The sequence below is a fragment of the Falco peregrinus genome, chromosome 7, assembly GCF_023634155.1.
Source record: "Falco peregrinus isolate bFalPer1 chromosome 7, bFalPer1.pri, whole genome shotgun sequence".
Lineage (NCBI taxonomy): Eukaryota > Metazoa > Chordata > Aves > Falconiformes > Falconidae > Falco > Falco peregrinus.
In genome coordinates, this window is record NC_073727.1 from 87,522,426 (window position 1) to 87,544,051 (window position 21,626).

General features: G+C 42.3%; 1 protein-coding gene and 1 long non-coding RNA gene across 10 annotated transcripts in view; one reads left to right on the forward strand and one right to left on the reverse strand.

The window, feature by feature from the left end:
• MAP3K7 (mitogen-activated protein kinase kinase kinase 7) overlaps nucleotides 1-7,961 on the reverse strand; it is a 48,237-nt gene extending 40,276 nt beyond the window's left edge. For 3 of the 9 annotated variants that reach the window (XM_055809936.1, XM_055809935.1, XM_055809933.1), the window contains exon 1: nucleotides 7,332-7,959. In XM_055809936.1, coding sequence (XP_055665911.1) covers nucleotides 7,332-7,421 — 90 coding nt within the window. In that variant the 5' untranslated portion in view covers nucleotides 7,422-7,959. Of the gene's footprint in view, nucleotides 1-7,331 lie in introns of all 9 variants that reach the window. The other 6 variants (XM_055809939.1, XM_055809938.1, XM_055809937.1 and 3 more) reach the window with 5 other exon arrangements.
• A 4,842-nt stretch (nucleotides 7,962-12,803) lies between these two features.
• Nucleotides 12,804-21,626, forward strand: part of LOC114012017 (uncharacterized) — a 100,053-nt gene continuing 91,230 nt past the window's right edge. The window contains exon 1 of the long non-coding RNA XR_008748166.1: nucleotides 12,804-12,941. This is a non-coding gene — a long non-coding RNA (uncharacterized LOC114012017). The remainder of the gene's footprint in view (nucleotides 12,942-21,626) is intronic.

Genomic DNA, 21,626 nt, shown 5'->3' on the forward strand with positions numbered 1-21,626 from the left:
CATATTCTGAATTATATGAAGCACAGTTAATGGAACTATTGACACAACAAATCAATAAACAGCAGTTGACCTGTAACACCGTGTATGTTTGGAAAATGATCTAAAAATAAACACATTCTTTTCGTAAATAATTTTGGCCCTCTAAATATCTTCTATAAGAAAAAAAGGAAAATATAGGGCAGATGACACATTTAGAAATAGAACACCAGTGCTTCTGCTTTTCTACAGAATAGAATTAAGTTTGTCAAGAACCATTTGATTAGTATCTGACACACATTTTATGCTGACAGAAATGCTTAAAGAACTTTAAAAATTGAAAAGTTTATACAGATTTATTCTTCTCCCTATAAAATTCATACCAGTAAAAGGTTATGTTTTGCCATGTGACAAAATGACATGGCGAAAGAGAGTGACGTTTGCATGTTTTCCAGATAATGTCTTTAGAGTCTTATTTAAAGAATATGAACCACACAAGAGCCCTGGAACAAACATTACTTCTGCCTCTGTGTACAAATAGTATCAAATGCTGTACATAAACAAAGATACATGATATTGACTTGTAAGTATGGAGACTATACTGACTGGTAAGAATGTAGACTAGAAATCATGTGGGAAATAGAGGCTGTTACGTTAAGACTTTAAGGATTTATTTTGTCCTAAGGGATGTGATGACTCCCCTCCCCACGCTCAGTAAAACAAGAAAAATGCATCTCTGTTTATTCAGATGCACCCTATTCCCCTATCAAATGTCAAAACTCTGGAAGAATCAATTTCAACTTTGTGTGAACCACACAGGTTTTCTATTCACTCAAAAGTATAAACATCCACAATTTTCATCTCTATCCATGAACTTTCAATGTTAGTTAGCTCTGCATGCTGAATACTTTGTGCTTTTCTTTCTAAAAAACCCTTGCTGGATATGTAAGAAATATAAGCAATAAAATATAATAGCTCCCTGGTTAGCAGATATAGTATTCTTTGGAGAATTGTCTTCATAATTTGCAGTATCTGTATGACATGTTTTTTTATGATTTTGGGATGCAAGACTAGCAGTTATTAAAAAAAAACACCACCACAACACAAAGCCAACAAAACTCATGCTTCCAAACAGCCAGCAGCCTCTAAATTGTCTTTAATATCTATGTCCCTTTGGTCACTGGTATATGTACACACGAAAGGTTTATGCAAAATGGACTTTTGGATCTCTAAAGCTTCAGACACAATGCAAGATGTTGGGGAGTGGTGGTGGTGTTCTACAGTGCTCTGCAAAAACAGAAACAAATTTTTAAATTTAGCTCCTTCTATTCTTTCCGTCTTCCACAGTTCCAGCAGTACCAGTAAACCATACTAGTTATTTGCAGTTTTTCACACATCTGCCTGTAAGACATATGGAAAGCATAAATATAAAAAAGAAAAAATGCCAAAAGAAGCCATGAACAACAGTTTACAGCCCCTAAAAATATATGCCTACATGTTCTACCATTCATTCAACCAGCCTCAAATTCCAACTTTGGTTCCTCTGTGTGCTATGCTTTATTAAGTAGGTTGAAGAAAATTGGCCCCATGCCACAAATGACTGTGGCCAATACCCTGGCAGCACTTTTAGGAAGGAGTTTAGATCTGCCAATTCTTACAGCTATATTCTTTGACTGGTTAAGTTTATTTGTACCAGTGCTCAACCCAATTTTAAATGTTGCTTTCCCTTTCTGGGATTCATATAGCAACAAAAAAACCACGAATCAAAAAAACACACACACACATCCCCCAATGCCCACAAGCGATCTCACTAATTTTAAGTAAACAAAATAACCGAGTTTAGATTTAATTTTCAAATTTAAACTTTAAAGTTATGCAAAACACCACAGGAAAAATATTTCTTGATGACAAAAATATTTAGTTATTAAAAATCAACTAATATTCCTAATAAATACCCATAACTTCTGCTTGCCACAAACTATGTCCATATTTAAGACATCACCTGTTAGAGCTGCACAACACTATACAGTTATTATTTAGTGTCTCAGCTATCTGAATTTAGTTCTCTTGTAAGAAGTCATTCTCTTTTCAACTTTTTCAGAACATGTTTATGGAGAATCAAAGTACTATCATGTATGTTTGTAAAATTACGGGTGTTTCCAGATACTATTCTTTTGCTCTAAACACACAAGAAAGCCTCTTTTGCGTTTTGCTAGCTCACTCATTCTAAGAAACGCGTGCATCTCAAGCAAAGATAACAGTTTATCACCTTATACTTTCATTCCAGCTTTTTACACACTGATAGTCTTCTACACGTGTCTCAACAACTGAATTCATTTTAATTACCAGCAATCTAAAAACATTAACAAAACACTTGTCTTATGTTCTAGTATGAATCAATTTGTTCTGTTACAGCAGCCCAGACAGGAGATTCAAGTTTTAGACAGAAAATGCTGGGTCATGAGGCACTAAGGGTGAAGGAATCCAACATGAGTTGGGCCTGCTGGGCTGGTGCAGTCTAAAATTACTGGTCTTTGAAAAACAAATAATCATTCTGGAGTCAGTAAAATAGTGCTAGAATCCACTGGGTGGGGTAAATAAGGGATATGTGAAGCTTCTTCTGCTTTAATTTTTTTCTTAGGGAAAGGCCTCCTCCCCAGTTTCTGACAGCAGTTACACTGTCGCTCAGTTGTGACCTTAGCTGCTGCATTAGACACGGAAATTTATTATTATCTCACAAATACAAATCCTGCTTTCATCACTGGAACAGAAAAGCCTGTGAGGTTTCTTTGCCATGCATTCTTTATGAGAGTAAAATGTAAGTAAAATATAAGTTTATTTTACAGGACACAAATTAAGTCACTGAATAAATCTGCATGTGTACAAATAAGTGTAAAGTCTTACATTAACAGTTAAACTAGCTTATTAGCCATCTTCTAATATTTATTGCTCACTAAATTTCATCCATGTGAAATTGGTGTTGTGTAACTTCCCCAGTAATTCACATTTCAGCTGACACTTCAGCTATTTTCTTATGTAGATGAATGAAGAGAATCTTGCACTGGTATAACTATAGTAAATTTAAGTAGTGATTTGAATTAAATCAGAAATGCATTTAGAGTAAAACCACAGAAAATTCTGGCATATGTTTTCACCATGTACTAACTTTTCTGCCTTTCTAGATCCCCATCTTTGCACCTTGAAGTCTTAGTTTCTGAAAAAGTTTCAGAGATTGTAGATGCAACTGACTTCAAACAGATTCCTAGCTACTACCCTTGGCTCCTGAGAACCAAGCCTTTCATACTCACGTCAGACATCAAGAATATTTTTCAGATCTCAAATCACACCTGCAGCTCTCGTCCAAACTTCTTCCAATTTTGCAGGACACAATCCCCCAGGACATAAAAACAACAGAGGTAGTAACTACTCCATGTTTAGCAGCAGCTTAAGCAAATCCACTTTACCTTGTAGTGTAATGGACATAATCAGTCACTTGCATCTCATCAACTTTTAAAAAGGTAACCTACTATAAAGGGCAGCAAACCCCCTTGTCTCCCTGTATTCCTCATTCTCTTGTCTCTGAACTGCTCTGCTCCGTAATTACAAGGAACACATGCAGTTCTCAGCACACTTCTCAGACAGTTAATGAAATTATTCAACTGTTTCTAAAATGTCTAAGCTAGGTGAACATGCCATAAATTGCATCTCATTAGTTGCTGTCACCTATATAGGTTTTCTAAAATAAGTATTTAGAAATTTTACCTGTTCATCTTAAAGAAAAATTACCCTAAATCCCTAAGAATTAACCACTGTAGCTCAAATTAGATTGTTGAAAATAAACTTCAGTGTGTACTACAGTATACCAGCAGAGCGTTAAACAACGATTTTCAAATAATTTACACTTTCAGACTGTTGAAAAGTGACTTGTAACTACGCAAACATGGCAATGGCTTTCAACCTGGCTACATCGGACAGTGACCAGGCAGGGCCACAGAACACATGACTAGACATGCATCTTTTCACTGTACACTCCAAGGCATGCTACACACACCATGTGCTGAAAAGATCTGAGTTTTGGTCATGTATGGGACTGTTATTAAGTTACATGATGGAGGAAGGGCTGTGGGATTTTCAGGAAAGAGTGGCAGGGAGCAGGCTGCCCGAACAACTCAAAACCAGTCTGTTCACTGCTTACACATGAAAGCTCCTCTGGGAAGCAGCAGCAGCAGTATTTAGGCTAGATTTAAATACGAGATTTTAAGATAGGGCTATTAGGCTTTTTAATGTTAACTTTATTTCAGTTACATTAAGTTTTCAGATTTATTCTGTCATTTTATTTATTCAGTTTCTAATGTTTCATCTATATAATATCTGAAAACTTAAGAGAGGACATTCTCACAGTCAAAAAAAATCACATGGTAAAGCAGGGAACATCTCTATTGAATCCAAGTTTATGTTGTTTTTCCCCCTCTCATTTTGAAGATGCTCCCACTGTGCCACATCAATTTTGATTTGACTCCAACTCATCCATAATAATCACCTCTATATTTTACTTCAAACTAAGCACTTTAAATAATGAAAAGACAGCTTGAAGCTGGAGACATGTTTGACTGGTGCGATGTAACACTACAGAATAGTTACTCACGCACATGGAAGCTAAACCAAAATATGATATATTCTTGATGTTATCAGGTAGAGTTCAGCCAAACCTAAATGAAAGCACACTTATAGATCTCACATTTATTAGTAAGGACTCACGGCTCACAAGTATTCCAGAACTTCAATATCTATTAATATACCAGTGGCAGAGTGGGACTGCTATCTGCTGACAAGACAGCCTTGATAATACAACAGCAAAGCTATGATTATACAAGCATTCATTTGAGTTGCCAGTGTAGATCTGTTGACACTCCATTTTGAAACATCAGAAGTTTGCCAAACATATTAAAATCTGGCCATTTTGAGTCCTTACATCCATTTCAGAATCCTTGGAAACTTCTGAGCCTGAAGTGAGAGAACAGAAAATCCTCAGTAACGACATCAGTTTTGCTATGGCTCCAAAGTTGACCGTGCTGAAACTGCATCATGAGTAAGAGGTCTGACAAAGCTGACAAAAGCAAGGTCTAAGTACGGTCCCTAATACACCTGCTTTATCATAAAGTAGATCTTATTTCTCCATCTCTGCAGTGATGTTGAGACAGAGCTCAGTGCTATGGTATCTCCATTGCCCATAAGAATTTCTGGTAGGACAGGTACACTGAGTATAACTCAAAATGCCACAGCAGCCACCATCAGATTTTCTCATGGAGAGAACACTTTGTCAGAGCTCCCCAGCTTATACCACAGGAGTTCTGTCATCTCCAACAGAGATACTGCTTTGAGGATAATGCAACAACCACATAAATAAAGCACAAGTTACTGCTTAGGCATCGTCTCTACATAGATTTTTGTGCATATAGTCCTGTCTCTGAGTGCTAGGCAGGTATGCAGGACACAGGCGTGTTCTGAAAACTAAACCTTAGAACAATACATTCTAGTTAAACCAATTACACACTACGTAGCTCCACATTTCCTGCATGTAATATAGCAAGATAATCCTTGCTAACAGCCTTCCCAAGGGTGTCATGAGGATTCAAGATCTGTATAGCATTTTATTGATTCAAAGTGCTATGTCTAACATATTAGATGTGCCACTCACTTCTATGAGCCTTCACTGGGCACCTTTTTATGATGGATAAATTGCTATCAACTTTACTTTCTTCTTCAGGTGAGAAAAGCCATTTCTCCCCATAGCGTATGATTTGATCCCTGTCCATTAATAAGTGTTGCAAAAATGTCAGCGTATTATCAAATACAAAAATACTTTCAGCTCCCAAATACATTAAATTTTCTCACTTCAGAACAGCTAGATACATGAAGGCAAGAGGAATGATTAGACGTACACAGTCAATAATCTTCATGATTGCCATATTCATAGAAAGCGGAAAAGGCAATCTTTCGGAAGACACTGCCTTCTGATAATTTCCACTGTCTGCTCTGGTGAAAGCCAAAGTTGCCACAACACTACCTGAATAGAGCAGAAAGTGTCCTGGTGTTCTATGGATTATTACAGATTTTATGTTCTATGAACTCTCCCAGGCTACATGAGCCCAGCTTAATGACTACGAACAAACCAGTATCTAACAAACCACTTTAAAAACATAAGATGCTGGTTGGCATACTTATAAAGGCTACTACACAAAATCAAATTTGTTTCCACATAAATTATTTCTTAAAAAGAGGGTAATTATTACTGAAAGAGAAAGACAATCTACCAATAAAAGCACAAAGACTGTTTCAGCAGTTTTGGATGTCTGTTAGGTCCAGACCCTACAAGCTGGCCTCATCAAATTCGGTATAGATCTGCATGATGTACCTTCATTCCTGTAGAGAACTTAGCGCGGGAAGAAGAAAAAAAAATGTTCAACACAAGCAATACTTTTGTGTGATCCTGAGAGTTAAACATTGCGATATATACACACTACCGAGCCCTTTAGTAAAGTATGTAAGCTATCCTAGATCACACCCATCCTACTTTCACAGGAAATCCAAACAGATTAAAAGGTATGTATGAAATTCTATACTTTATCCGTCCCATTCCATCCCCAAAGAATTTAAGGCAATAACTTTGATATGAAACTTTCTACAGAGGAAGAAATACTTGCTTCCAACTGTTACACAGTAACTGCACGGCACTTCCTGGGTAACACGCACAGGTCGCAAATGCAACGTTACAGACCCTCAAGTACAACATCACTAGCCTATATTCAGAAAAAAAATATAAAAAAAGATCAGTACGTCCTTACAGCTAACCGAGCTGTAAATTTAGTGAATAATTAACACCGGTACAATGATTATATATACCGTGGTTCAGTTAGGTGGCTGAAGGAGGAAGCCGGGGCATGCAGAAAGATCCGAAAGAAACATCAGAATTCACACTTCCCTCTCGTCACAGCGTTTGACAACTGTTTGACACCCATACTTAAGCGGGCGGCATAACCGGCGCTGAAAGCTTTACAACGAAAGTCCTGGATAAATCTATCCCGCTTAAACAAAACCCCACGGCGCAGCAGGCAGCACCAGGGCTGGCAGCAGCAACGCTGGCCCCTCCGCTCCCAGCCACACCGCCTTTGTTCGCCGGTGCCACCCGCTGCAGCATCCGCAGCGGCGCGGAGCCCCGGGCAGGTACGCGGGAGCAAGCCGCCGCCGCCCCTTCCGCGCCCGGGGGCCGGTAAGGGCCAGGCCGCCCCTGCGGCCCGTGCCCGGGGCGGGGGGCGTGCGCGGGGAGGCCGCCCGGCGGCGGGGCCCTCACTCACCTCTTCCACCTCGATCTCTTTGTAGTCGATTTCTTCGAAGTTGAGGACCGGTGGGGTTTCAATCATTTCAGCGGAGGCGGCAGCGGACATCCCTCCTCTTTCACCAGGGGGAGGAGAGGCCGGGGCAGGCCGGGGCGGAGGGCCCGGCGCCGGGCAGTCGGGGGCCTGGGCCGGGGCTACGCGGGGCGCGGCGGCGGCTCCTGCCCTCCGCGCGGGCGCAGGTCGGGGAGGGCCTGGCCGAGGCGCCGCCTGGGCCGCCGCGCGGGGCGAGGCCGCATCCGCGGCGGCCGCGGGCCTCAGTGACGGCGGGCGGAGGCCCCGCCGGCGGCGCCGCCGCTCCGCATCCCGCGCCTTCCCGCACCGCAGCGGAGCGCCGCCCCGGCTGCCCTAGGCCGCGGCCGCTGCGAAGCCTGCGAGCCGCCTCGGCCGCAGCGGAGAGAAGGGGGCGCCCCCGGGGCCGCAGCTGGCCGCCTCCGCCAGCCCCGGCGGCAGCAGCAGCGGGCGAGGGGGCCGCGGCGGGGGTGGGGGGCCGCTTAGAGCCGCGCCGCGGCCGCCGCCGCTGACATCAGAGCCGCTTCCTGCTGCGCCGGCCGGGGAGGCGGGGGAGGGAGCGCGGGGGGCGGGAAGGGGAAACGCGCCGGCAGCGGCTGCGACTCCAGCGGCCGCGGCGGGGCCACGGCCTGGCGGCGGCCCCGCCCCCGCTGCGCCCGGCCCCGCCCCCGCTGCGCCCGGCCCCGCCTCGCCGCGCCGCGCCGCGCCGCCCGCTTCCGCCAGGGGGAGCAGCCCCGGCCGCGGCCGCGGTGCCGCTTCCTCTCCCTGCCGCCGGCGCTAGCGCCGGCCGGGCCGGGCCCGTGGCCGATGGCGGGGGCGGTAGCGGCGGGCGGCGCAGGCCGCCCCGAGGCCGGAGGGACGTCGCTGTCTCAGCCGGGGCTGGCGGGGCGGAGGCAGGCGGGTTTCCCCGGGCTGCGCGCCCCGGGGCCGCGGCCGCAGGGTGACTCCGCGCTGCGGGAGGGCGGCGGGGGCGGCGAGCCGGGGCCGGGGCAGCCGCGCGCTGTGCGTTACCGCCGAGCGAGCGGGGCGGCGCGCCCGCAGCGCTGAGTGTGCCTTGCCGGCATACGCACGCGTGTCTGCGTAGCGCCCCGGGGGAAGACACACGCGTGTGGGGGACGCGCCTCCTGGAACACGTTCCCCCCGAAGGCAGAAGCGCAGCCTTGGGTGCCCCGCGCTCCGCAGCGGCCCTGGCTGAGGGGGGAGCGTGTGTGGGGGTACCCGGGGAGCGGCGGGTAACCGAGCGAACGATGCAAACACATAGCAATAAGGGGATGGGAATCAGGAGCGAACATATACCGTAACCCCCTTCCTCTCTCCAGTTGCCAGCCAGTGGGGATCTCAGCCCACAGCTGGCGCCTGCTTCCACTTTGGCCGGAGCCAGCACATGGGTCTTACGGGGGTAAATATCCCAGGCCGGAGGCTTCAGGGTGGCCCAGGAGGTGACACCGGGGCTGGGGTGGGTGGACATAGCTGCTGTGTTTCACTGAAATGGCTGTGCTTCGTTTCGCTGTGTTTAGCCTCGGGGCTATATATAAAAAGTTATGTTATTGTACAATACTATTAATAGTATGTAATTTTAGTAAACTTTCCTAGATCTTCCTCTACTGAATTGCTGGTGAATGTCTGTACCTCACAATGAAACCTTGTAAATGGGACACAAAACTGGTCTACAGAGCTAGCCTGAGAAAGCCGCTTAAGCAATTAACTAGGAAAGAGAAGATCAAGGATGAACATGGGTAGAGAACTACTCTGATGATGGTTCAGCTGTTAGAAAAGCTAAAGTGAAAGTACCTCTGTCAGAGGTACTGCGCTGTGTGACAGGCTGTCATTTTGGGTTGTTTGCTCCCCTCTTGTCTTTTTCTGTCGTGTTTAGTAATTTGTCCAGGATTCCCAGATATCTAGCAATCCAGAAATCCCAGCCAAGCAATCATGGTGCAGGTACCAATTGACTGTGGTGCATGCAAGATGAAACTGCTCGCCAGAACAGGTTGGGTTGGTGTGATGGCATCACCCAAGCAACCTGTGTGCGCGTGGGGAGCATACTCATATCCTGAATGCATTGAGTGCCTGTTGCTTTTTGATTTTCTGATATGATTTCGTCTAGAAAGATTTAAAGAGGCTTCTTTTAGACATGGGGAGGTTCCAGGTAGCGTAAAATACGGCTAGTATCTGCTTCATCCAGCAATGGTACTATTCAGAGGCCCTGGCCCTGGTTTCTCAGAGATTGTATATAGGTTTGACCCCACTGCTCTCCAGATACGTAGTTTATGGATGATTCTGATCTAGCACCTGTTTATGTCCATGTTTATGAGTTTTGTTTTCATGAAAGCCACCCTTAGTACACATCTTGATCATATTGTGACATGAAGTCACAAAGTACCATGTTTGTAACTGGACCTGACAACTTCTTAAAGGAAAGTATTGCTTTTGCATAAGCAGCTGCTACCATCTCAGCTGCTGAGTGTGAGTATTGGTTTTTGGTAGATGAAGAATATGGATTTCTGAGGTATTGAGAAACTGCAGATCAGATCAAAACCAGACCTGTCTGAAATAAATTCATGGTGTTCAATGAATTGCTTTGGTTCTCTAAAAACTCTTAAGACTGGGATTCAAGGCAGCCAACAGGACTGGTATTCAAGTCAACAGAAACCAAGGAACAAGAGTGAATGGGTAGAAAAAAAGGAAAAAAAAAGGATGTGTGAAAATCTATCACTGCTGATCTTGATACCTAGTTGTGGTCTTGAGCTTGTTGTCGGGCAGAATTCTGAACTTAAAACTTCTCTTCTGTTTTTGGACATGTATGTTAGGCATTGGGGAAGGTGAACTACATTAGTGCTTTTTAGAAAGACTGCAAGGTGGGTGGTGGTACTTTAGGTGGCAGTTGGTGATCTCTACTAAAAGTTACTCAATATTTGCCTTTTTGTTACATTTCACAGACCTCTCTTCAGGATATATATCAGGCAACTCACAGTTGCAGTCCTTTATATTTTAGTGGTGATATTTTTCTGTTACCTTTGTGGGTTTGTTTGTTTGGGTTTTTCTGTTACCTTTGTGGGTTTGTTTGTTTGGTGTTGTGGTTTGTTTTTTTTTTTTTTTTTTGTGATTAGAATTAAAAGTGCAGAGAACAGCATTCCAATTGTAGTTGCTTATCAGGTTCATTTCCTTTCAGAAACTGATGTAGAAATATGAATCTCAAAAATAGTGAGTGCTCGCTTTGTGAAGGCAGAGTGATCATCATCAAAATGTCACTGTTGGAAGATCAGGTGGGGTTTAAAGGATGTGGTAATTTTGATGTTACTTCCTTTTGTTTTCTGACTGACACAATCTTACTTATCTGTGTTGGGGACTGGGCATAACTTGTATGCTCCCAAAACAGAATGTTTTAAATACCTATTCAACAAACACATTTGAAGTGCAAAGGAAAAGTAAAGCTGCATCCACCATAGGCTGTGTTTATCTCAGAGAAAAGCTGCTTTTGTGTTTAGAAGAAAAAACGTAGAACCTGCAAAGCCCATGTTCTGGGTCTCAGTCACCTGTCTCTAACATCAGAAAGAGGTTACACTGCAGGGAAGGTGACCACTTAAAGATTGTTGGAAGTCTCTGGGTACTGTGGTCAAAGTGCATGTGAATGCTCAAAACGGAGAACTGCTGCGGAGCTGTTTGTAGCTCCTGTCATAAAGCAGGTTTAAGAGCTATATTTTTTCAGAAGATGAGGCCATAGGTCGTATGCAAAATATAAAGTCTTCATGGCCAGCTTAACAGACCTGAGGCTTAGCCCTAACATCTGCATATCTTAGCTAATATTTATCCAACATATGTAGAATCATACAGCTTATGATTGTGGCATTTTTCATGAGTACAGACAGAGGCGCAGATACATTATCCTGGCTGCCCTCTGTTCAGCTCCCTTAAAATTACTCCATGTAACTGTTGTAGGAGTTTTTTTTTAAGAAGAGCAAACCAGCATTATTTTATCTAAATTAATTTAGAGAAAGGTTATGTGATTTCTTCTTTCAAAAGATTTCAACTTGTATTTTCAATACATGCATTTTTTTTTCCGTTGGTTAAAATAACTTGTTTTAATCAATGGAAGAATGATACTAGAAAGCAGTGGTGGAAGGTGTTGGATGGTCTCAACAACTGGCATACCTACAAGAAGAAAGGTTCCCTTCTAGCTTTAAGCACAGGAATAATTCAGGTTTCTGACAAGACAGACTCTATTTTTTTTCTTGTTAAATATTTTCTTATAAATATGAAGTTATGTCATTTAAGTTTGTGGGAGCCCTGTGTGATTAAAGAACTTGACACCAGCTGTAAAACTGGTTGCGAGTCATCAACCTCGTCTCACCTGTGTGTTGGAAAGTGTCTGGATACACACTATTCATAGGAAACCTGCGAGAGTTAAAAAAGAGAGGAATTAGCCTGGATGCCTGAGTGACAAGAACCGGTGTATGAACTGTCTTGTGCATTGCTTTGCAAATGTGAGGCCAGAGCAGGTCCCTGGTGACCAGTGGCATGGTGCATACCATGAAGCACGTGTAGTACAAATTCAGGTCCCAGCTGGGAGGGACACTGGAGAAGCCCACTTCTTGTTCCTGTGCAGGTGCAGTGAAAATACCTCACGAGGACAGCTCACCATGATGATATTGAAAGATTTCTGTTGCTCAGCGTGGCAGAGTTATTGCCCAATCCACTCTTCTCATGTAGCTCCTTAGTCTCTTGTGTTAAGATTTCCCAAGAGCAGGTTGCAACATCTTGTGTGCCAGATTTCACTGTGAATCTCAGTGATTTCACCAAGTCTGTCTTGCATTAGTGGTTTACAAACTCTTGCAAAGCAGCATGAGGGTGTCTTCTGCCAAATAACACTGAGATAGCAGCTCCAGCGTGCTTCATGTTGTCTTATTACTTTTTTCCCTTTCTGGGAGGACTTCCCCACACTATGTAAAGTGTTCTAAAAACCTATGAATTACTTCAGATTTGGTGTGCCTTATCATTTGTAATAAAATGCATATATATACACACACATACATTAAAAAGTAATAAAAGCCTTGCAAAATAAATGCATTGGCTGCCTTGCTAAATACTAAATAGAAGTGTATGCAAGGAACTGTATTCACTTCAGTAAAAGGAAGAAGAAGTTCTCTGTATGAATGTAACAGGAACTTAGATGGTCACAGTTGTTTCTGGACCTTCATTTGCATCCTAATCTGAGGTGTGTTAGATCTCCCGAAGTTGTCCAGTAGTCTAAACCACTAAGAGAGCTAGGAAAGAGCTGTAATGCAGCCACTGTGCAGTAAGGGCAAAGTAAAGGTGAGATATGATCTAGAATCTAGATGCAGTCCTGAAACCAAACTGATGTGTTTCCCCTGTTTCAGTTAGCAGCAGCTGGAGCTGGCCAAGTGGTGAGTGGGAAAAAGATCTCTACTAAAAGTTACTCAATATTTGCCTTTTTGTTATGTTTCACAGACCTCTCTTCAGGATATATATCAGGCAACTCGCACTAAAAAGTTAGCACACAGAGAAGGAGACGCAGATGGCAAAAGACTGGCCTATCTTCAGGTGAGAGCTCTGAAAGACATGGCCCATGAAATGTCTTGTAGAAGATGTGTTAGAGAAAGGGAGAAATGATACCAGATAACAGTAGAATAGCAAGAAAGGTGCAAAACCTGATCCAGGCATCTAAGTGTGTGCTGATCTGTTCTCAGTAGGCTTTAAAATAAAATGTGAAGGAGAGAATAATAAAGAGCATGGAGGTAAATGGAATAAAATGTCACATCTCTTTATCAAAGGTAGATTATCTCAGATTAACAAAAGATCATTTTTGATAAATTCTGTGATATTTTTAGGCAAAGGGGATGGATAGAACTATTCTATCTTGATTGTATTTGATATATTGCCTTGTGGGAAATTGTTAATTAAGCTGTACATGATAAGAATCATTAAAAGAACTGAAGGTGGGTAAGGAGAGTGTGGGAGTAGTCAGAAGACAATGGGGACTATCAAAAGGGAAGTATTGGAATGAAGTTAGTAATGGATTTTTTTTTAAGACTGAATTTTGAGAGCAACCTTGTTAATAATTTCATTAATGATATTGATAAGAGAATTAGGAGGTAACAGTGATTCTGGTGACACAGGTGATTTTAGACAACATAGTTAATGAAGAGGAGGATAAGAATATCAAATGGGAAAAATTAGACAGCTCCAAGGACAAGAGAAATAAAGTGGCTAATATTTAAAATACTGGAGTGCAAGTTCATGAGTTAATTTGAGAACTCATAACATCTTGTTAGCCTATAACAGACCTCTTGGGAAGAGCTGAAGAATAATAAAACTTGCATGTTTTAACTGGTTTTAGGAGGACTGTGAGTCTTGTAGATAATGCACCTGGAAAATGCAAGCTTGACACATCCTGTATGATATATCCAATAAAGCTATAAAAAGTTATACAGACCTCATCTGAAAGGCTTTACAGTGTTAGTTATCTGCATTCCAAGAAAAATTAATTGAAACTGAACTAGTTGCAGAGAAAAGCTACAAAGATGGTCAGGATAAGAGAGCTCTACCACAGAAGGGAAAATAAAACAACTTGGCATGTTTAATCCTGCAAAACAAAGGCAGGATATATGTTGCCTCTTCTAAAAGAGATTGGAAAGCTGAAGATGCTGGGGAGCTAAACAGTACTGATGGAAAACTTTTGTTTAAGCAAAAGGAAACTTCTTTTGGCACAAGAATCTTATTAATGCATGCAGATTGGAAACCTGAAAAAAGTTTCTTGGCATTGGTGCAAAAGTTGCTTCATTGGATGGTACCTGATCAGTGAACTCATTTATTTGTCATAACAATCTGTGAGACCAGAGTACTGTATTAATTGCCTAAAAAGTTCTCTTCCAATCACACGTTGGCCAAACAAGTGCTATTAAAAGTATAAATTATATAATGAATTATTATCCTGATCTTTCTTTGAGTATACATTGAAATTAACTGGTATGTTCTCAAGATTAAGTAAAAATTATATTGGTAGAAGTACCTGCGTGAGGCCTTGTTCTGAAGTAGGAGGTGAAGTTTGGAGGGAAGGGGGATTTTTGGCTTTATTTTATTTCTTGGAGAAGGAATATCAATCTCTTTTTCATCTTTTAAAGCTTCACGCTTGAATCAGCAAGTGGTGGGAATTCTTGCATGTGTTAGTTTTAAGCACTTTTAGGAAAGGGTGAAAATGACAGCCTTGTATGTTTGACACGAGACTCACAAGTGGGTGTAGTACCACAAAGCACTGCAGCAGCAGACTGGAAGCTGGGGGCGAGACTGTTCATGACTTTCATCGCATAACGAGAACAAAGACTAATGTAGCCTGAGTGCACGTACACTGAGGCTTCTGTGGATGAGGTACTTTTTTTGTAAAATGTTTTTGTTCTACAAGATCTGTTTTGCTATTTAAATGAGAAACAGGAATAGATGCTATGTGTGCTTAGTTTTCGGTTTCATACCAGCTAGAACTGACAGAAACAAGGAACGGGTAGAGCTGTAAGTCAAGTGGAGAACCTGCCCTATAAGGAAAGTTTGAAGGAGTTAGGCCTTTTCTGCCTGGAGAAGAGAAGGCTCAGGAGAGGACCTCATCACAGTATTTCAATACTAAAAAGGTGACCACAAAGAGAATGAAGGCTGTCTCTTCATAAAGAGCCACATGGAGAAGAAAAGGGGCAATGGGTACCAGTGGCACCAGAAGAGGTTTCATCTTGATACAAGAAAGAATTTTTTTACTGTGAGAACAATCATTGACTGGAACAACCTCCCTAGGGGAGTGGTGGAGACCCTGTCACTGGAGGTTTTCAAGATGTGACTGGGCAGGGTGCTAGCTAATCTCACCTAGCCTCCCTTTCCCACACAAGGTTGGACCAGATGATCTTTCAAGGTCCCTTCCAACCTGGACTGTCCTCTGTTTCTAGGAAGTACACTAGCAGGCTAGAAACATTTCTGCAGAAGACAGCCTGGTTCATGTCCAGTTCACAGTAGCCAACAGCAAGAGTACAAAACAGGGTCCGGCAGCTCCAGCCTGGCTGGGTGCACAGGGGTGCCTTGTGCGTGGCTCTGCCTTCTGGTTGTTTGTGGATGTGTGTTTCGCAAACAGCCTGTGTATATATATGGAGGACCTAAAGATGCCATAAAATAGTCATATTTCTAATTGATGTGTGATCCACATGTTATGTAACCAATGTGCTGAAAGTCAGTGTTTTGTAATGTAAATAAAAATCACAAAGATCTGTCTCTTTTCAAAGAGGTACTTGTTAACTTGCTTTGCCATACGTCATTAGGATGGCATATCTTTCTAGAAGGTATCTTAAAAAATGGTCAGTCAAAATCATCCGTAATCAAGATAACATTCTTACCAGTGGAAGAATAAAGCAAATACAGTCACAGAAGAAGGAAGCAAGCCGTTTATATCATTGTATCGCTTGTTTGGTAATGAAATATGGACATTGTCACCTGATTTACTGGGAGCACGAAAAACATGATGCTCCCAATTAAATGAGATCGAATAGGAGCAAAAGTCAATGTAAAACTGGAAGTGACAAATCACCAGAAATTTTCCTGTCCCCCCTAGAAACTTGCAGTCAGGTGGTACCTGACCACTGTCAGTAACTGAGTGTTTCATAAAGGCAGTTGTTCTTCAGGCCATTACTGTAGCCGGTACTTCAACAGCAAGATCAATATAATAGAAGTGCCGAGACAGTTAACTATTTAAGACCTAATTTTTGGCATAACCTCAACAAGTTTTAGTATTAAGCATATAATTCTTCAGTGAGCACAAATATATCTATCTTTTGGTATCAGACCAGTAGGTTAGATGTTAATGGCGCTTGAGAGAATTTCTGTTCAGTGAAGGTCAAGCTGCTGAATGTAAAATCATTATTCTCTTTTATACCTAGTAGTTCATAAATTTACTCCCTGCAGTAAAGCTCAATTTCTTTAAGATTTGAGATAATTTTAACCTACAGATGCTTCCTTCCAGTGGAGAATCCAGCCCCAAAGACACTGAATGTTTTATGTGGGAGCTGCTCTCAGTCATTACCCTTGATACTTTTCTACCCCATGTGATCAGCTTGTTTATTGAAGCAAGAGAAGGAGCCCAAAGAATGCATTGTTTCCTGCTGACTCGATTTTTTGAGTTTTTACTCAAAGCGAAACAAGAGAGGAGGAAGAACACTTAATTCATAATGCCCTAAAAATGGTATTTAATGAGGTCTTCGGGAGATGAATGTTTGAATCCCCTCAGGCAGAGGAAGGATTTCAATGGTGGTCTGTTGCACAGTGACTAAACTATTTAGATGAGAAGGGTTTGTAACAGTGATCCTTGCTTCTCCTCCATCTCCTGTTGGTCAGTCTAGCACAGCATTTGGCTTGATTTCCTTGCAACCCCCCTAAACCAGAACATTAATGCTGAGCAATTAAAAACCTGAAAATAACACAGTGTGCAAATATTTCAGAGTAGTGGCTAATTTTTCAAGTTGAGAAGCTTGTAGTACCTTGTGTCATGTGATGGAGGAGCAGAGGTGCATCTGCAAAGTGCTTTCACCACTGCTACACGGTGCTCTGCAGCTTTCTCCTCTTGCATCTAGGAAGAGCAGTGAAATACAGTGAGATACCACTGACCATATCACTTCCTTCTGGGGTCAGGTAGATCAGATTTTCTAAGGCATTTTTGTCTAAGTCATTTACCTTGATGAGACCTGAAGATCTGTGCCCTCTTGGGAATCTAGACCTGTGTCTGTTGGTCCCTACTTGTGAAAAGGAAGGAATATGAAGTTTTGTAAAAAAATTAAATGCATAGACCTCATGATTGTGGGGGAAAAATCAAAAGATAGCTGAGTCTAGATTCAAAGCCAGCCTGAAATGGTAACTTTGAGAATTGCACATTTTTAATCTGAGAAAGTCTGTTGATCTCCCAGGCTGTGGGGCATATATGGCTAGTGGCACAGCAGGCACTCCAAGGAAGTGCTGGGTGAAGGCAGCAGCCATAGCTCTGCATTTTGTAGAACAGTATGTACTGGGATGGGTGACAGATCCACCCTGATGGAGACTAGGGATGTGGAGATTGAACTTGGGGAATCTGGGGAGAGGCCATGACTTCAGGGTGTTGGTTTGCTGAGGTGGAGAACATGGTGAGAGGGAGGCACGTGGCAGGAATTGGTATTGAAGTCTTTCTGCCAGCTGAAATGTGTGTTTGGAGAAGAGGGGTGCTGCCTGCATTGGGTCCGTTGGTGGGTCCGTAAAGCATGGGATCCTGAAAGAGCAGCTGGGTGCAGAGGCATTGCTCTTGCATATGAACACAACCTGGCAGGCAGACCACAGTTGCTGATACTGCTGCTGATTAAGGCAGGACTTGCTGCCACCATTAACGATGGGACCTGAGCTGACCACTTGGAATCCTTCCTATGAGGCTTGTGGTATAATGTATACATTATAGTTCAGATCACACTATCCAAACCGTATGTACAACGTGCAGCCCAAAGTGTATTATTGGGATGCAAAAAATAGGGAGAAAGTCTATAATCTGTTGTACATAGGTTTTGGATTCATCTCAGCAGAATGTGATCACCTGAAAGTTAGTCATCTGGTTTCCAGTTGCCTTTGGTCAGCAAGGAGAGATACGAATCTTCAGAAGGTATTACTTCCCATCTGTCGAAGACATGTATATGTCAGGATGTGATGAGTTACTGTTTGGAGATGTCTCTTTGCTGACTATAGATGGAGCCTATATGACAAACTTCAGTCAGACACTTAGGGCTTGATTCAGCTTCCCACCCATAGCCATTTAGTGACTTTGGAGGCCCCCAAAGATTTCTGTGACCTCTGCATGGGGCTGGTAAATGTGACATAAGTCATGAGCTGAAGGTCCAGGAAGCATATCCTGGGGAATCTGAAATGGTACTAGATAGGTACGTATGGGCAACTGGACTGATCACCTAATTTCTGGTTACTTGGAGTGAGGTGAGAGGAGTTCCACCTTTCGGATCTGATCCCAGCCCAGCTAAAGCCAGTGTCCGTCTCTCAGTAGAATATAGCTGCAGGTGGATCAGCCCCTGAACTCTAGATGTCTAAATTCACAGCCTAGCTTTGTGTCAAAGAGTAAACCTGAATACAATTTTGTTTTGTGGGTTTGATCCTGCATTGTTTCCGTTAATGGGAGGCTTTCCACAGCATGAATGCAAATGGGTTTAAACTTTGTTTTTATATTGGGAAAAACCCACAAAACAAAAATCCCCCAAAAGAATACACCCCCCCCCCCCCCCCCGACAACATTATATTAAAGACTATTATACATGCTTTGACACAGTTTATCCCAATTTGACCCGAATGTTGATGTCCAGTGAAGAACACCCCAAAATGAAGTGTCAGGAAGTGCTGCCCATTGATAAAATGCAGAAGGAAGCTTGCCTGTTGGTTTGGCTGATACTGAAACCGCTTAGGAAAGAAAGGACTGGTTGCTGTGCTTTATTAGGGGCGTTAAATTCAGAGATGCCTGTAAGAAGTTACATTTGAAAGTGTGAAAATTACATTTAACAGAGCTCTTAAAGTATGATGACTAGGTGACTTTCTTCTGACAGCCAGCAATTACTTAATCATACACATTTCTTTCACTATGTGAAAGAAATGGAGAAAAGCAGGTGATAGTTCCCTTTGGGCATCTGAGAATTTGATAACCTTATTTCTTCAGATGTACTCAGGAATATTAGTGTCTCTAGTCTCTACATCAGTCACAGAAAAGCAATAAAAAAAAGTCATCTCAAAGATCCTGGCATTATTTTGTTTATGTCATAGCCTTTTAACTTTGTGAAGCATTTTGTGGGGGAGGAATTTGACATGCCTGATGCAATTGTTCTCTTGATTCAGTGTAACTAGAGAAATAAATTTGCAGCAAATGGAAGTCAAGAAAAGAATGCAAGCAAATGTAAAAGGAGACATTTTTCTTCCAGGAAGTTTTTACATTAGACTTCTGAAAGATTTTGGCTGGAACATGGGTTTTTCAGAAAAAGTAATTTGACACTGAGAGAAGTCATGCATCGCATATGTTGCTGGTGCCTGGGTCTGTTTCATTTGTCTTAGAATTTTATGTTTATATGATGGGTATTTCCTGACAGTGTGCGGTGAAAGAAGTCAATACTGAGGCCATTTTTTTTCCCCCACAAGGTGGTACTGTGGTACCGACTATAGAACTCTTGTTTTGGCTATAGTTGATTTATTTCTGTAACCCTTCTGCAGATGTTTTAAAGACAGATTTTTGTCTGCAAAGAAAGTTTTGGTGTTAGAATCAAATTTCGTAGCAGAATGGTCTCAAGAATTTTTCGGTGCGCTTTCTTTTCCTAACCTTTTGTCTCATTAAAACCAGATTTTATTGCAAGTTGCAATTGGCAGAAAAACTCCATTATTGCTGTTTGGTATTTTTCACCTTTTGTTGCATTTTTAAAAATCCAATCAGTCCATTTGAGACTCCCTTGTTTTTCAAACTAAAACAATAGCTCTTCTAAGTTTACTCAGGTTAATTTCTTTTTTTTCCTTTAGTTACATGTAAGTAAAAAGGCACCTACAACTAATTAGAGAAATGAAAATAAATTACAAACATGAAATATTCAGGAGAATGCAGTTTTTCCCCTGAAAACAGACCTAACCACTACCAAGCAAAGAAACAAAACATAATTAATTGCTTAAATCAACCTCTGTGGCAGTACATTGGGTTTTTCCAATTGCTTGCAGAGTCTGTAAGATCTATTGTGAACAGCTCCGTGTATTTGTGCACCCACCGTCACCTTTGAGAACTTGCATAGTTTCTGTGGTCATGTCTATAGTACTACACTACCATAGTTTATAGCTTATATTAGAAAATGGAATAAGGCTAGGGTAGAAGCCTGAGCACTAGTCTGGGGGTCTGCATGCTGTTAAATGGTCAGCATACTCCTTGGCAGGGCTTTGGCCCAGGACACCAAGTACTCCCCCAGATGGAGTTAATCAGAGTTTGACCATAGCCTGTTTTACAAGTAAGAGAGTTAAGCTATAACGATATGTGCTGTGCAGTGATTATTGGTCTCAAGACCGGAGGACAGGCCCTGGTCCATTTTATTCACCAGTATCAGTGTAACCACTAGGACCCACTGAGCCATGCTTGTGCTCAAAACTAAACGTACTCCAGTAGGTTTGGGGCTGCTTAGTTTTAGAAACATGAACTCCTGTTTTTTATGGTCTAGCTTTTACATCCATTATTTTTCTGTGTGTGGGCTGTTTCTGTTCACCCCTTGTACATGTATATACTATGGATGGCTTGAAAAAGCAGTTACGCTACAGGTACTGGTTGTACAAGACATGAAGTGTCATGCACGATCTACAGTTAAAAGCAGGGGAGGACATCAAAATGAGCTCCAGTTATATAAAATGAAGGTTTTTAATGCATTTGGAGGATCACATTTAACTTATTAAAACAAAAATGATATTAGAAAACAGTGATTTATGCCTTAGTGATCACAGAATGACAGAATCACAGCGTGGTCAGGGTTGGAAGGCACCTCTGGAGGTCATCTAGTCCAATCCCCTGCTGAAGCAGCTTCACACAGAGCAGGTTGCACAGTCAAGTCCAAGTGGGTTTTGAATGTCTCCAGAGAAGGAGACTCCACAGCCTCTCTGGGAAGCCTGTCATAATATATAATAGCTTTTTAAAAAATGTTACTTAGTTTTCTGTAGGTTTTCTGTATATTCTTCATGAGTGGAAGAAATACATTTGAGAGCTGAGTGTGGCTATCACCTTTCAGATCTTTTCAAATAGCATCCCACTCCAGGTTCTTGAGCTTCAAGGCAGGCCAGGGACTGCAGTGTGCATTCGGCAAGTGATAGAGACCTGAAGCAAGTCCTGAATTAACGAGGTGCGTCCATGTAGCATTGTACAATCGTTTATCAAGGCAGAGTGAATACCTTGAGTTCTCAAGCGGTCTAGCAGGCCTCATTTGCCAGTGTCCTCAGCCTAGCCTTCAGGGCCTCTAGGTTAGAGGATTGAGCGGGTCCTACTGGGGTGAAAATGGGACAGAAGATACTCCTCTTTTTAGGAATATGTGACTTCTCGACACAAGAGAGGATGTGGGAGGCATGGGAACAGCAGATAGGGGCTAAAAGAAGAGATGAAGGGCTACTAATTCCCTCGTAAGTAATGTTTGCAAAGCAGATCATTGGGGTCTCTTGTCAATATTATGGTCATGTTATTAT